The sequence below is a fragment of the Pituophis catenifer genome, unplaced genomic scaffold (genome assembly GCF_029215685.1).
Source record: "Pituophis catenifer annectens isolate HBS135680 unplaced genomic scaffold, rPitCat1.0.hap2 SCAF_4, whole genome shotgun sequence".
In the NCBI taxonomy this organism is placed as follows: domain Eukaryota; kingdom Metazoa; phylum Chordata; class Lepidosauria; order Squamata; family Colubridae; genus Pituophis; species Pituophis catenifer.
Genome location: NW_027256884.1, coordinates 39,445,671 through 39,461,206, shown reverse-complemented (window position 1 = coordinate 39,461,206; position 15,536 = coordinate 39,445,671). Strand labels below are relative to the sequence as shown.

Below are 15,536 nucleotides of genomic sequence, written 5' to 3'. Positions count from 1 at the left end.
CATAGACAAGCAAGAAAAGAGATCAGCAGGCATAGTTATAAGGCAGTAAGAAATCTGGGGAGCTTCCAGGTATAGGCAATTTCAGTATAATTACAGCCAGCTGCAATTAGACATTTTTCAGCTCTCTCTGTTTTTTACAATACACCAATTCCTTTATTTTAAACTACCACCTTCCGTCTATAGGCAACATTTATTATATGAATATATGTTAAATACATGCATATGTTTTGCCCATACAGTGAGAGCAGGCAGAGGGTATGATTTAGTATTTTCTTCCCAACAAAAAGTAGAGAAAAGGGGGATAAAACCTAGCTAGTTCAAAGCATTTTTCTCCTAAACGCCCCCTTCCCCCACACTTTAAAGCAAACAGAAAACCATGGGTTGAATGTACACCATTCTAATTTGATCCCCTGACACACTGATTCTTTATCCTTAATGGGTTCACACCCAATAGGATATAATTCCTGTTACTTCCATTGATCAACTGGCCATCTTGAGCTATTAGCTTAATTAAGGAATGACTCTTGCCCAATTTACTGTATATATTGCTGGTTTTTAAGATATCTATATGCCAATATGCCTAGAGTCTCTTCTATCCAATTAGCAACTGGAATTGGTGTATAAGTAATCAAACCTATTAAACTTCTTAATTCTTTCTTTTTTTGCAGATCTTATATAATTGGACTCTTGCATTAAATCTGAAGAAAAATGAGCAAGTTATTGTGACTAGAATCTTCGAGACAATGAATAGGTTGGTTCATGAATCCAATGAAACTCACTGAAAAAATATTTTATGTTTAATAATTAGTTATACAGTTGCTCTAATTAGAATACATTATGACGGTGGATGAATGGGTGGCACCATTGCGTGTGCTACTATTATGCTCCTCTCCAATCATTTGAATTAAATCTTGCAATCTGTCTCATGGATCCTTCCTTTTTTCTTTTTCTGGGAAAAAGAAGGCTGCCAAGACATATCCTTTTTTCTTCATTGTCTAAATATTTAATTCTTCAGGTGGCATAATAAAAGATAGCAAAGCCATTTTATGAATAAATACACTGATGTGTATTTATCTACAGGTAGTCCTCATTTAGTGACTAGTTAGTTCCAATGAAATGGTTGCTAAGAGATATGGTTGCTAATCAAACCATGTAACTTAGAGTGGGAGCAAAAGAAAGAGATGCTGGATGCTGCCATCTCATTCAGATAAGGTTTTCTTATAAAGCACCTTGAACCTGACCCAATTTTCTTCTCTTCTTTTTTGCCCTCATCGGAGTGGACAGATTGCTTAAACAGGCCATGTCTTCTGAGCTGTTTTTCTCTGCAGCTGTGTTCCTTTAAAAAGTGCTAACCACAAGTTAACAAGCTCATCTCTGCAACCTTAATTAGTTGATTAAAACCCTCTGGCTGGCTCCCTGCTGCCCAGAATTGACCAAACTTTAATCAATTTCACACGGAAGGCCTGCTTTTGTCATATATATAGGAATTGGTTGCCAAGTTCCTTTTTCATCATTGTTTTAATTATGAATGGTCACTATCTGAAGCCATTGCTAAGCATATCTGTATATCCTTGTGTCTAAATCTCTCTCTTCAGAAGTTCTGTTTTTGTGCTGGTTGTGAAAATGACCTAAAAAGATCTCAATAATTTGAAATATTCTAAATCATCACATAGACAATATTGAAACAAGAATAATAGCAATGCTTAAAACCTTTAGCAGTATGAACTGGGGTGAAATTCAAAATTTTTCCCTACTGGTTCTGTGGGCGTGGCTTGGCGGGCATGGCAGGGGAAGGATACTGCAAGAGCTCCATTCCCACCCCACTCTAGGGGAAGAATACTGCAAAATCTCCATTCCCTCCCCACTCCTGGGGGAAGGATATTGCAAAATCTCCATTCTCACCCCACTCTGGGGCCAGCCAGAGGTGGTAATTGCTGGTTCTCCGAACTACTCAAAATTTCACTACCCGTTCTCCAGAACCTGTCAGAACCTGCTGAATTTCACCCCTGGTATGAACCTGTGGTCATTTCTACTCCAGCTATCAAATAGAATTTTAAAATTTCTTTCAACAGAAAAGAAAGCTCCCTAAGAATCCAGGCATTTCTTCAGGAATCAGAAATCATTCCTCTTTCTATGACACATCAGTATCTTCATGCAAATATAGAGGCTCAAGTCACAATAGCTTCAGTCATTTTAGCAGGTGTTTATGTTCTGATCGTGTTTGAGGTAAGAATAATCATTTTATTCAAGGGAAATAGAAGCAGAATTATTTTTGTCAGTTAATATACCAACCTAAAAATTGGGATAAGAATCGGTGCATTTCAGTTCAGTTCGCCTACAAGCCTACATCAATCTCAGTATCCTTTCATCTGATTTTTTTCCCATTGATTTTCAGTAACTTTTCATTCTATTTTAAACTCCCTGTTTCTGTGAAGTTGAAAACCAATTATAACATAGATCTCCGTGATAAATTATACTTAATTTTTTTTTTGTTAAAAAGATCACTTAGAACTCTGATCAATCCTATCAACCCTTCATAGGAACATAGTAATTAAACAGGAAGTGCTTAACATTCTGATTGCTAGTAATCACACTGGAAGCTATTTTGGTCCTTAGCTGTCTTTTTGGTCAGAAGGATGCCAGGCTGGAATGGGGAATCTGTGATGAAAAGGGAAAAAAAATCATTTTATATCTCCTTCCTCCAAATCTCTCAATACTTCATAATACTCTTGTGCCTGCATAAGACTTGGAGCAGAAGTAGCATAATATAGTTTGACCTGCTAAACTCTGAGGCAGAACTAGAGAGCCCAATCTATGAGCAACCTACCAATCATATGTCATTTCAGTCCCGTCTTTTCAACTCCCGACCCCCAACAAGATTTTTTGGATGGTCCCTTTGAATCAGCATTGATTCCTTGCAACAACCTGCAGACAAGTGACTGCAGTTTTCTTGGGTAGATTTCAGAAGTGGTATTTGCCTGCTTCTTAAGGCTACTGACCCAAGGTCACCCAGCTGGCTTTCAGGCTGCCTAATTTCATCAGAATTCCCTCCAGTTATGGTTATACTATTTTCCATGAAGAGGCTAAAAGAAATACTATGCTTGTTCCATTAATCTACTGTCTTCTCGTGGAAAAGGGCCATAAATCATCGTCTGGCTGCATGGTGACATCAGTATCATGTCTCTGGTGGCTCTTGGTAAGGTGAAAAACAAATGAAAAACAAATATAGACCCCTACCAATTAATGGGTCTGTGATATGAAGGGTTTGAAACCTAGCCTGGTTACTAAGCCATTATGAAGAGATGAAGAAGTAAAACTTTTGCATCTGTCATCAACTGGTTAATATACTCTTGGATGCCTAGAGATACAATTCTTGAATAGCTTGGGAAATAGTGTACTGTTTTGAGGTCATTCCCCTTTACTTTGATCATTTTTTTGGAAACATATCTGATTCCTGATCCCCCCTCCTTTTTTAAGGCACTATTGGAGCTACAGAGGATTTGCAGTTTATAGTTATAATCTTCCATGTTAGGATTTTTTTCCTTCATAGCAGAATTTATTTCACAGAGCAGTAATTACTTTTTTAAATTAAATAGTTCCATTTCCACTATAATTTTTGAAGACCATCTCTTCTCCCATCAATAGATATAAGATTTTTATGTCTCTTTAAAATACGATAAAAAGTGGCCTGGTCTGAAAATTACGATTGCATTTAAACACTGGGTGGCACTGCTTGCTACTCTAAATTGTAGCAATTGTTCTGATTTTTGAGATGCTTTTTCACAGAGAGAAAATGCTTTTCGACCAACATCAGGAGGGTGCCACTCCATCCCCTTAATGGGAAAAAACCCTCAATTTTCAAGGGCATCTACTTTTTAAAGTTTCATATTTTCTCCTGCTTCATGACATTCAGATTGAATAGTTCCACTGTTTAATAGGAGTGACGTACATTTCCCATCTTGTAGCTTATTTGTGTTTTCTTTCTTTGATGGTGTTGTGTTGGGTAAATTGAATGCTGCAATGCCACGGTCAGTAAGCCCAAAACACTGAGGGGAAGACAAAACAAAAAAAGCTTTTAATGTTGAACAAGTTACAACAACAGTCTTCCACTTATCTGTGCATGTGCACAGGCGTGTGCATAAATACTGTATATATAGAAAACAAATGGTTTCAAAAGGAATGAGTTGGTCAAAGACACAATGCTCCCGTAATATTTACAGATACCAAAAAAAATACTGAACTGGAGAAAATGAGGCTTTAAAGGAAGCAGGCTTTTAAGGAAAGCTTGGCTTTTTTCTTTTTTTTTTAATGAGAACTATTTTGCAGCTGTTATTGATCATTAGGATCCACAATATTTCAGGGAAAGCAACAAAAATAGAGCAGTTTAATGATATGAGCAAATTAAATACAGATGTTTATTCTTTTGAAATTCTGTGGGGTTGGCTAATGTATTCTTATTTGACGCAGTAGGAACCTGGTAAAAATGTGGAGATCTCAGTCATCCAGGTACAAATGTATCATTTCTCAGAAAGTTGTTTTAATTTTCCTTAGTTATTATGATTAAGTTATAATTTGGAACTTGGTCAGGTTTCCTCCTCTCCCTCTCCGTTACTTGCAAGAATCCCCAACTGAGGTTTGATCCAGAAATGGTAACTATAGTTAACTACCCTTGCCAAAAATATATCAAAGAGTAAACTCAGTGTTATTTACTCCACATGTATATCCAGGATAATATAGTTTTGTTTGATCCTTTTTCTCTCAAAGTTAAACATAGGTAGTTTCTTCAAGGCCCTTCACTCTCATTGCCATTTCTGTTCTACTACTTCTGAATACTTCTAAAATTGTGGTATTTAGAAATAGAAATGGTATTTGATGTGGCTCTGACCATCACTGAAGATAGTAGAGATATATTGCTTTATATGATTTCATAGCTATATATCTATATATTAATAATTGCAGCCTAAAGTAGCCCTTGCCTGTCTTTGCATTTGTGTAACTCTACTGACTCAAATTCGTTTTGTGGTGAAGTACAATTCATTATGAATGATATTTTGCACCTTCAGGGAATGGGCTTATTATTTATATACATTGATTTTTAAATCTATGGTGAAGCTCAAATGCTTAGTTAACTGTTGGTGTGAATATACTAAATTACATACTGTATATGTAGTGTATTAACCTGGATCCATCAACCCTTCAATAAATTGCAGTGCATTCTATAACAATTCATTTGTTCAAGGGATATAGGGATATTTTTAGCTTCTAGCCAGCATGGTGGCACTTTCATTTTTATTTACATTAGTTTTCATCTTTATTACCCAGGATTACAAAAATCCTGATTTAGTGGACTTCAGCATAATAGACTTCAGATGCAGCAAATGAAATTTGTGTTGAGTTTACGTCATTTTAAATAATTTATATAATCAAATTATTATGAAAATGCTGCAAATAATATTGCCAAACTGTTAGATTATAACATCAGAGAAATAATGTAAGCATGCAAATGGATGAAATACCTTCTCATTTAATGGCCAATCATGAATAACAGACATCACTTTTCCACAACTGGTCTGTTAAGTCAAGGTTTCCCTCTATAAGGAAGTGTCTCTATGTTGCCTAGTGATTTTGAACAAGAAGTTACTTCAAAAGTACTCTATTTCCTAAATCACCCCAAGAGAACAGTGAGCAACTGTATGTGTCTTAAATATCTGTCTCTTTTTGCCTTGATTGTAAATTGTCAAAACTGCTGCTAATGCTGTCCTGTAATAGCTAAATGGCTTAATCTTCCATCAAATCTCTTTTCCACTGGTCTGATTAATCACCACATTGTCATGGGGAATAATGTGAGAATTGGTGCTATCTGCACTGAGATCTACATATATATCATGTCCTAAGTTGTTCAAGTTCAGAGAATGGATGCACCATCTTGTGTACTAGGTTTATTTCAACTGCCATGCAGGTACTCACTCTTTATTTGTCACTATGAGAACCCTGTGGCCATTTGACATTTTTTGATTGGTGGAAGACATGCTTTTAAAATGACAGCAAAAACTGTGGCTGATAGCCTGAGGGCAAATACAGAGATAACTGGGTGGAACAACCTAGTTGACTAGCTGACTGGCAGGTGTACAAGGGAGGTGATAGCATACATAATAAGCTAGTTGGGTAGCTTTGCCAGAGGCTATTACATTCGGTGTTTTAATGTGTGCATGGATGTAGGTGGAAATATGATTAATAATAAAGAATGATGGTTGAAGAGATAATGGGAGTGTCAACTCACGAAGCTTCCCTAACCTGCTCCTGAGTTGCCATAGGCAGGGGGATAGGGAACCGAGCCTCGCAGCTGCATCGAGGAATTTGTACCTAAGTCAAAACAACACACATCCTAGCCGGCCAAAGTCAAGGCCATCTCCACAGAAACCAATAACGGCTGGAGGGAGTGGCTTCTACAACCCGTGAAATTGCTTTGTTGGGGAATGAGAGTGATGACACACCTTGGGGGGAGGGGGAAACAGGGTCAGAGGCAAGGCGTGAACTGAGTGGGGTCAGAGCTGGCTTCACTTGGTCCATGCCGACAAGGCACTCCTAATTAATAACTGGATTTTTCTTGAAAACTGGCTTGAGACTCCTGCTTTAATTAGGGCATTGGTCGGAACCCTGTTAGGGAGACTATATGTAAGAGAGAATGAATGAATGAGAGACTGAATAGAAGGTGGCTAAGCAAGAGAAGGAATGCCCAATTTTGTTTTGGCCCTGCTGGTTTCCCCAATGCACCTTGTCATAAGGAAATAGAAATTCAAAAATAATATCTATCTTTAATCAAACCACTGATTAACTCAAACTATTCTGAGGCATTATATAATTCCAGAGTATGTAATATTAGAGTACTATATGGCTTAGCCCAAAATATTTCCAGAGCCTCCTTTTTAGCAGGAATTGTTCCATTCAATATGCTCATTTTTTGAGATGTTCTTGGTAATTCCCCACTTTAGTGAGACAAGGCAGTGTGGGTGTTAAAGGCCAGATAGTATAACTTTTCCATTATGGCCCTGGTATTATAGAATATAGCAGCTTTTACCTGGAAATAAGATTTCCCCATTATTATTTACTTTTCGGACAGTAAATATCGAAGTCTTATGGAGAGATTTTTATGGTTGTTTAAATAATGCTGTGCGTTGTTCTGATGTTTTACTATTTTTATTTTTATGAACAGTTTTTACTGATTATTATTTGTTAAGATGGACATTTTGATTGTATTACATGAATTTAATTTCTTAATATTGAGTACTGATCAATGTTCTATGTGCATTTTATTGGGTTAACTGCCAGGAGTCATTAAAAATATGCCAGTATTCAAGAATATTTGACCAATTGATGCTTCAGTCTCTGAGCAAAATTTGTAATGCATTCAGTTTGAGAGTTTAGATGAGTACTGCTGATTTATTTTGCTTTTTATTAGTTGCTGTGATTGTTTTGACCTTGGACGTCCTGCTTTAGATTGCTAAACTGTTGCTTTAACCTTTTATACTACTCCGAGTCATTGCTGTGAGGTGGGTGATATCTAAATTATACAAACAAATATAGTTCCAAATAAGAAACTATATGGAAGAAGTCTTGTCTTAAACATTGTGCCCTTATAGCTATGTCAACACTTACTTGCCTTAAATAATATACTCATAGCAAATCTTGATGTAAGTTCAAGACAAATTTTCTCCAATAAAATCAGATTAATTATTTCCATATAAATAAACAGGCAAGTCTGTAGGTTTGTATATAACTAAATAGAAAGATTTGCTATATGGTTAGCATTTAAAGGTTTTAACAGTAAAGGTAGTTAAAAAATCAATATTCATTCATTGGGCTCTTCTTGAGAGTTTTAAATTGAGTAAAAATCCTATATTTCAACCTGATAAGATCAAGAGTTATGTACCTTGAACTAATTCAGTGAACAAATAATCCTGTACAGAACTTTGAATTTTCACAATACTATTTATGGACAGGATATGGTTGTGCACCAAGATACATGAATTTACTTTTAGCATTACTCTGTAGTGTTAACCAACTGTTAGCCTGTTTTCCATATGGCCCTGAGAACAACAGTATTCATTAATTCTTCAGCCAAATTCTCAGATTGTTTTACTTGTAGAAATCTCATAGAATTGGAACTCAATGCAAACTGTCTCTTTAGAAAAATCCAATGCCATAAGTCATCAGCCAAATTTCTATTTAAATTTTTGGATTTCTATTATATGCCTCCAAAGTGTGAGGTTTTGCAGTGTTGTTGCTATTAGCAACTAATTTATTCTTTTCTGGTGACCCTCTGCCAGATGGCATAGAGTAACTAATTCCTAAAAATAGAACACATTCAAAGTACAAATCTAATAAACTATCTGAGATAAGCTTTCTAATTAACTACAGTCTTTTGGAAAAGAATCTGGCTAGATTTCATCAAAACCAACTCTTTCTAAACAATTGTGCTCAGCTTTATATTAACACCAACATTGTTTTACAATAAATTAAATTTTCACACAAAAATGACAGATACTCAAACAGCATGTTAAAATTCAAAGTAACATTTCATTTATGATTTGAAGGAACTGAGTGCAATAGAATGATTTTGCCAGGCTTCAAATAGGCTTACCTTAATATATTTTGGGCTATTTTTTTCCTGTTAAACTCTATGATAAAATTCTATAGTTTCTATCTATGATATCCAAGTGCTGTTGAAAAATTATGCTAATTGTACTTACCACATTTTTATTTGCATTTCTTCTGTATTTCTTTATTTGTATTTCACTGTTGCTTTCTGTAAATGATGAAATCAATAACAAGATTTGTGTTCCAATTACAAAAGCTCTGCACACTTTGAAAATAATTTGGAAGAAATGCTTTGTAACTTGCTGAAGCAGAGCCCTTTGGCTATTCATGAAAGCAGCCTATCTTTTTCCATGTGAGCTTGATAAAGGTGTGTTTACTTTAAAATATCAGTTCATTAAAGTTAATGTACCTTTTGAGGTTGTTGCACATTTTCTGTTTTGTGCAGAAGCCTGAATAAATATTGATTCCTTTAATTCAGTGTTTCTTCAAGCATGGTCCTAGGACCCCTTCCCCCCAACACCTCTCAGGGGTCCGCAATATCAAAATTATTTGTCAGGCTATGCTGAAAAATAATGCAATATTAAATTCCAAACAGTTTTGAGAGGCTGTGCCAGCAGTGAATGGGTCAATTTTAGTTATTAATATGGTAAGTATCAATGGTGGGTTTCACTTACCTTTGTTACCAGTTCGCTCATTCACGCGCCACTTCTGTACATGCGCAGAAGCTTCTGCGCATGCACAGAGTGTATTTGGGTGGGCGGAGCCTCCCACCACTGCTACTACCAGTTCGCCCGAACTGGGGCGAACTGGTAGCAACTCACCACTGGTAAGTATCAACTAACTTAACCCATACAAACAAAAGTTCTTTTGGGGTCTTGTCTGTCTGAAATCTTAAGGGTTTTTGTCAAACTATTCTCAAAGTGTGAATAGTCATTTAACTTACAGGTAGTCTTTGATTTATGATTGGTTGCTTAGCAGCCATTTAAAGTTATGATGTACCCTCAAAAAGGTTGCCAGATTCGAAATTCTGTGGCAACCCTGAAGCCTCAGAGATGGCTTCAGCCCGGTTCGCTTCAGGGCTAATATTCTGTTAGAATATTCATGAATTGGCAGAGACATGGTAACAAGGTCAGCCAATGAATAGGCATAGCAACTAAGTCAGCCAATGGGGACTGTTTAGAAACTGAAACAGTTTTGTAGATTGGGCGTGGCTCAGCTCTGTGTGTGTGCTAAGAACTGAAACTAGTCTGCTGTACTCTGCTTGTGTTTCGCTTGTAGCTGCTACCACATTGAAAGAAATCCACTCTTGGTATTATATATATTACTTGTGTTAGTATGTATATAAAGAAGTTAATGAATCCTGATGCATCAGTCTGCCTGTGTGTGCTTTCTGGATTTGATTTTTGCAACAAACTCTGACACATTCACCTCCCACTGAGGTCACATAACTGCAGTTTGGGTGCTCAGCAACTGGCCTGCATTTCTGCCTGCTTGCAGTGTCCCACTGTCACGTGACTGTGATTTGCATTATTTTGCCCAGAAACTGGTGCTTACTTCCAGTTGCTGGGCAAATATCCCCCTTGGTGAACAATTGGTTCACTTAACCATAAAAGGATGTAAAATCAGGCAGACTCACATGGTGGACCGCTTAATGACGGTGATCTACAACTGTAATTCCAGGCTCAATTATGGTTGTAAGTCAAGGACTACCTGTACTGTTGGATGGATCTGTCTTTTTCTCTAGAGGAAATTAGCTCTTGGTTTCAGAAGGAGATGGGAGAGTGACAAGTTTGCTCTGCCCTCGGAAAGTAGAAACGCAAAGAGAGGGATTCAAAACCGCCTTATTATGCTTCCAAAAGGGCAGTGGAGATTTTGGTCTGGCTTCAAAGATTCTGTTATTTCCACAAAAGCATTCTTGGAATCCTTCCCTTGCTTGTTCCTTGATCTGGCTTACCTCTAAGGGCTCGGTCTTTTACTGTCTCTCTCCTTATTAATCCAGATAGTAGCAAATTTCAACAACAAATATTCCCCAATACATTTTTGTGGCAGATGGCCACTGGGGAGAAAGGCAACTCTGCTTTTATTATTACAATGGCAACTACTGAACATTGCTATTCTTACTAAACCAAAATAAATTTCTTCCTGAGAAACAGATATATTTAGAGCATGAAAGACAAATATGAGAGGGATCAATAGGAATTAGCAACATGCCTTTAGTTTCATTTAAAGTTTTACACTGAGGTCACTGCAAGCTCATTTCAGAGGTAAATTCATTCATTCATTCATTCATTCATTCATTCATTCATTCATTCATTCAATGTATTAGTTGCCTCAGTCACTAAAGCAACTCTAGATGGCATTCCAGGAAATAAACAATGAACACTAAAGAAGAACATGTTCTCCAGCAATTAGGAATGAAACATCTAATGCTGGGGAACAAGCAATGCCATGTAACATTCATTTAACCCAAATAATAAGAAATGAAGGCAAAGAGATTTGCTGGGTTCATTATATAATTTAAAATAATGTTTTTAGTTCTGGCTGGGAAAGCAGTAAATGATTTAAAAATCAAAACAGCAGGTTCTTTTTTTTACCACCTGGGATCTTCCGGTGTCATGCCCTTTGTCTTTGGAATTTTGGAAGGAAAAAACATTTTCAAGGATGACTGAAGTGAAGTGAAATCCACTCAAGTTCTTATCTCAAAGGGATATAAAATTGGTGTCAGATATCTGAATTTGTTTCAGCCTGTTCTATTTTTAGAAATGTATCTTGGAGGTCACTAGAAGGGAATAATATAGTTGATCATATCAAAAACACTAAAATGTTACATATTGATGGCATAAAGCCGTGATGGCAAACCTATGGCACGTGTTCCACAGGTAGCACATGGAGCCATATCAGTGGACACGCTAGCTCAGCTCTGGGGCGCATGCGCGCACCGGCCAGCTGATTTTCGGGCCTTCTGGGCCCACCAGAAGTATGGAAACAGGCTGTTTCCTGCCTCTGGAGGGCCTGGAGGGGTGGGGGAGGCCCATTTTTCTTTCTTACCTGGCTCCGGATCCTCTCTATTTAACTGGGAAGGGCGAAAACAGCCTTTCCCACTCCCTCGGAGGCCTGAAAGGCCTCATTTCCCAACACCTGGTGGGACAGGAAGTGATGTTTTTTGCTGTTCCCCACCTCCAGAGACTCCTAGAGAGGCTCCTAGAGACTCCTAGAGAGGCTCTGGAGGCTGGGGACAGCAAAAAAGTCACTTCCTATCCCAACGGAAGTTGGGAAATGGGCCCCTTCAGGCCTTTGGAGGGCCTCTGAGGGAGTGGGAAAAGCTGTTTTCACTCTTACCAGATGCATAGAGAGGATCTGGAGCCAGGTAAGAAAGAAAAATGGGCCTACCAGGCCATCATGTGCCAGGAGCGGCGGGGGGGGGGGTTGCGTGCGCAGGGCAGGGCGCATAGAATTATCGGTGTGGGTATGTGCGCGCACGACCCTCCCCTGCCCCCCCTCTCCTGGCACGCGATGGGAAAAAGGTTAGCCATCACTGGCATATAGAAAGCAGAAAAGAATGTTATTAGAAATGTAAAATCTGACCCAATATTTAATTCTGTATGTGACTTATGATATTTTAGATAAAACTTACCTCTTCCTTATTAGAAAAACCTCCAAAGATTTTTATGTCAACAGATTACTGAGTAAATAACACCTTTGCACCTTAATTAGATATAGAACAGCATTATGGAGAATGCAAGGCTGTCTGATGAGATTTGTGAGGATCCCTATTGTATAGGACAGCGGTCCCCAACCTTTTGGGCACCAGGGACTGGTTCTGAAGAGAGAGGTTTTTCCGTGGCCTGGAGGGGCCATGGTTTTGCGTGTTGCCTGCATCCTGTGGATGTGGCTTTGCTTGTTTGCACAGTCCAGTTTCTGGTATGCTTTGGCCCAATGTCGATCCACGGACTGGGAGTTGGGGACCCCTGGTATAAGGAGAAGGTCATGCTTGAGCCACTGTTATTTATCCACAAAACCTTATTTACTATTTCAGAATTCATCTTTGGTGAGGTTGACTACATTAATGCTTAGGGCTTAATTGTGATGTATTTAGTCTTAATCTTAATCGTTTTAATCTTATCTCCACTTGAAGAAGGTTAGCCCTGAAATGTAAACCTTTATATATGAATGTTCTCCATAAATGTGACATGCTCCTGATTTCATATTTTACCTCAATAATAATGACATATAAAAGATTGTCTGGATCCCAGCACATAAATCTTTTTTTATAAATGACATAATGCTACTATCAATGAAATTTGTTTGTACCAAACATTTATAAACTAAGTACTGAGGAAGAAAATCAAAAATGTTATGCAGAAGAAATAAGTTATATGTTGTGTCCATGCATGGGTGCATGAATATGGAATTCCAGGGGACATTTTTAAAGTTTGATTTGGGCAAACAAATATCTGTTATAAGACCACTGTTATCTTCTGCAAGTATTAGCTTCTCAAATGCTTTTTTAAGTTAGTTAATATATTATAGAAGTAGGTGACAATATTTCAAAATATCATGATGACAGGGTGCATACATTTTTGATCGATAATACAGCTTTATTGGATGTATAGAGCTTTTTTCAAGTTATTATTTTTAATCCTAAATTTCCTGGAATGAGAGAATGGAAGGACATTTTGACACAAAGGTGTTGCATCTACAGTATTGCAATGTCTGTGAAGGATTTTCATCCAATAGGAATTCACCACCTACTTCTTGGCTACATAAATATACTGCTATCCACAGTCTCTTCTGAAGTCCCAAGGTTCACTCAAGATATGTGGCAAAAAGCTGCACGGGGAAAGGAAATGTACAGAAAATCAATCTTTATGAAATTTATCAGATTTCATTCTCCTGTTGTTGTGCCTAGCTACTAGGCAGAGGGAGACAGGTTCTGCAGCCATGTTTAAACTGTTGCACCTGGTTATTATTATTTTTTAAAAGTATTATTATGTTAAAATTATCTAAAGAGAATTATTGTATTTAAAATAATACAGAATAATCAGAGTAATTCATGGTTTCCCCTCCCAAACTGGGGGAAAACTTTATATACTTATTTAATGTCTCCATGCAATAAATAGATTCTGTACAAGTTATAAAACTTTAAAGGTGATAAACAATGCCCAGCAATAAAAAAGCCCAAGATAACACCAATGGTACTTAATCTGGGTTGATGATTCAATGAAATAAAACTGTCTCAGTGATCTTTTGAATGCCATGAGAGAAGGAGTTTAAAGAGAGGGAGTTCCAAAGTTTGAGAACTGTTGCAAACTGCTTCCTTGTCTATTTACCCCTAAGAAGAAAGAACTAGGCCTTTTGGAGAGATTCTCATCAAACAAGCAGATTCAATTCATTATAAATGGAAAAAAGCCCAATGGAACCTCCAATGATATATGTATGTAATACACCCCTAATAGGACTTTGCCAATTACTCAGAGGGGGAAACTATGCTCGCGCCATGGCTTCATTAACAGTCCTGTCTTTGCATGTGCACATGACCTCTTGAAGCACAATTCTAATATACTGTATATTGTAACTAGGAACCCCTAGAATGGCCTATGTAACACTGCTGTTATATAAATTGCAGTGGTTGTTGATTTGCTTTGAATTCAGTTGAAAGTATTTTTTAAAAATTACCTTTAAAATCTTCATGACATGAGATCAAACTACCTCAAGAACTGTCTCACCCCAGTGGGACTGGCCCATCCCACACACTCTGGAAGAAGGGCCATGCTACGGACCCAATTGTTCAATGTTTAATTGGTGGGGTCTGGGAGAACTTTTTCTCCTGCCCTCTGGAACAAAATGCTGTTGGAGGGGAGATCCATCCTCACTCTCTTGGCCTTCTCTGCTGAATGGCTTTGGTGTCTGATTGGGGCATTCCAGGGGTAAAATGCTCCCGGTTTGGACCGGCTCGGGCGAGTAGGTAGCGATGGCGACGGGCAGTTTGGAGAACCGGTAGCAAAAATCCCTGCCCCTGCCCCCCATGCTCAGCTGAGCCACGCGATCATCAGAGCCTTTTTTTTCTTTTAAATGGCTCTGACCAGCCAAGCTCTGATGATCCCAGCTGAGTTGCTTGCTGATCAGGCAACTCAGCTTGGATTGCCAGAGCCATGTAAAAGAAAAAAACTTTTTTCTTTTTAAATGGCTCTGCCTGCTAATCGGTAGCAAAAATCCCTCCCCCTCCCCCCCTCAGCTTGCTTACTTTAGCTGCTGGTCGCAACGCCTTGCTGTAATCCCTCGATTGCATCAGCAAGCAACTGAATCTCCCTGCCTGCAATCAAGTAGATTGTGGACTTCAACTCCCAGAATTCCTCAGCCAGCAAAGCAAAGCTGGCTGAGGAATTCTGGGAGTTGAAGTCTACAAGTCTTAAAGTTGCCAAGGTTGGAGACCCCTGTTCAATTGGGTAAGTTTTTTTCCCCTTTGGGAGCTTTAAAAAAATAGTTAATTGGGATTTTTTTTTTAGTTGTTCTTTTTTTAGACCTAGCCATGTAAAGTTTAGGAAGTTTTAAATTTAGCTGCTTTTATATAAAAATAAAAATAAATTAAAATAAAATAATATTTGTGCAGCTTTCTGAGATTTAGTGTGTTTCTGTAGTGTTTCACTCTAACTACACAATCACACAAAATCTCACAAAGCTGTATGTGGAATTTTGTGTGTGTAAAGTGTGAAAGTTGGTTTTTTGGGCTTTTTGTGGCTGTGTGAGGTTCCTGCTTGTTGCAGGGGCCATTTTGGGTCTAGCACAGCTGCTTTTACATTGTGGGTGAGCCAGTTGTGTTGTGTTGTGTTGTGTGTGTGTAAAGTGTGGAAGTTGGTTTTTTGGGCTTTTTGTGGCTGTGTGAGGTTCCTATTTGTTGCAGGGGCCATTTTGGGTCTAGCACAGTTGCTTTTATATTG

At 38.0% G+C, this 15,536-nt stretch overlaps 1 protein-coding gene across 1 annotated transcript in view; it reads left to right on the top strand.

Moving 5' to 3' along the window:
- Positions 1-15,536, top strand: part of OCA2 (OCA2 melanosomal transmembrane protein) — a 185,898-nt gene that overhangs the window by 38,779 nt on the left and 131,583 nt on the right. Inside the window, exons 7-8 of the mRNA XM_070943323.1 lie at positions 669-751; positions 2,073-2,226. Of these exons, the coding sequence (XP_070799424.1) occupies positions 669-751; positions 2,073-2,226 (237 nt within the window). The remainder of the gene's footprint in view (positions 1-668; positions 752-2,072; positions 2,227-15,536) is intronic.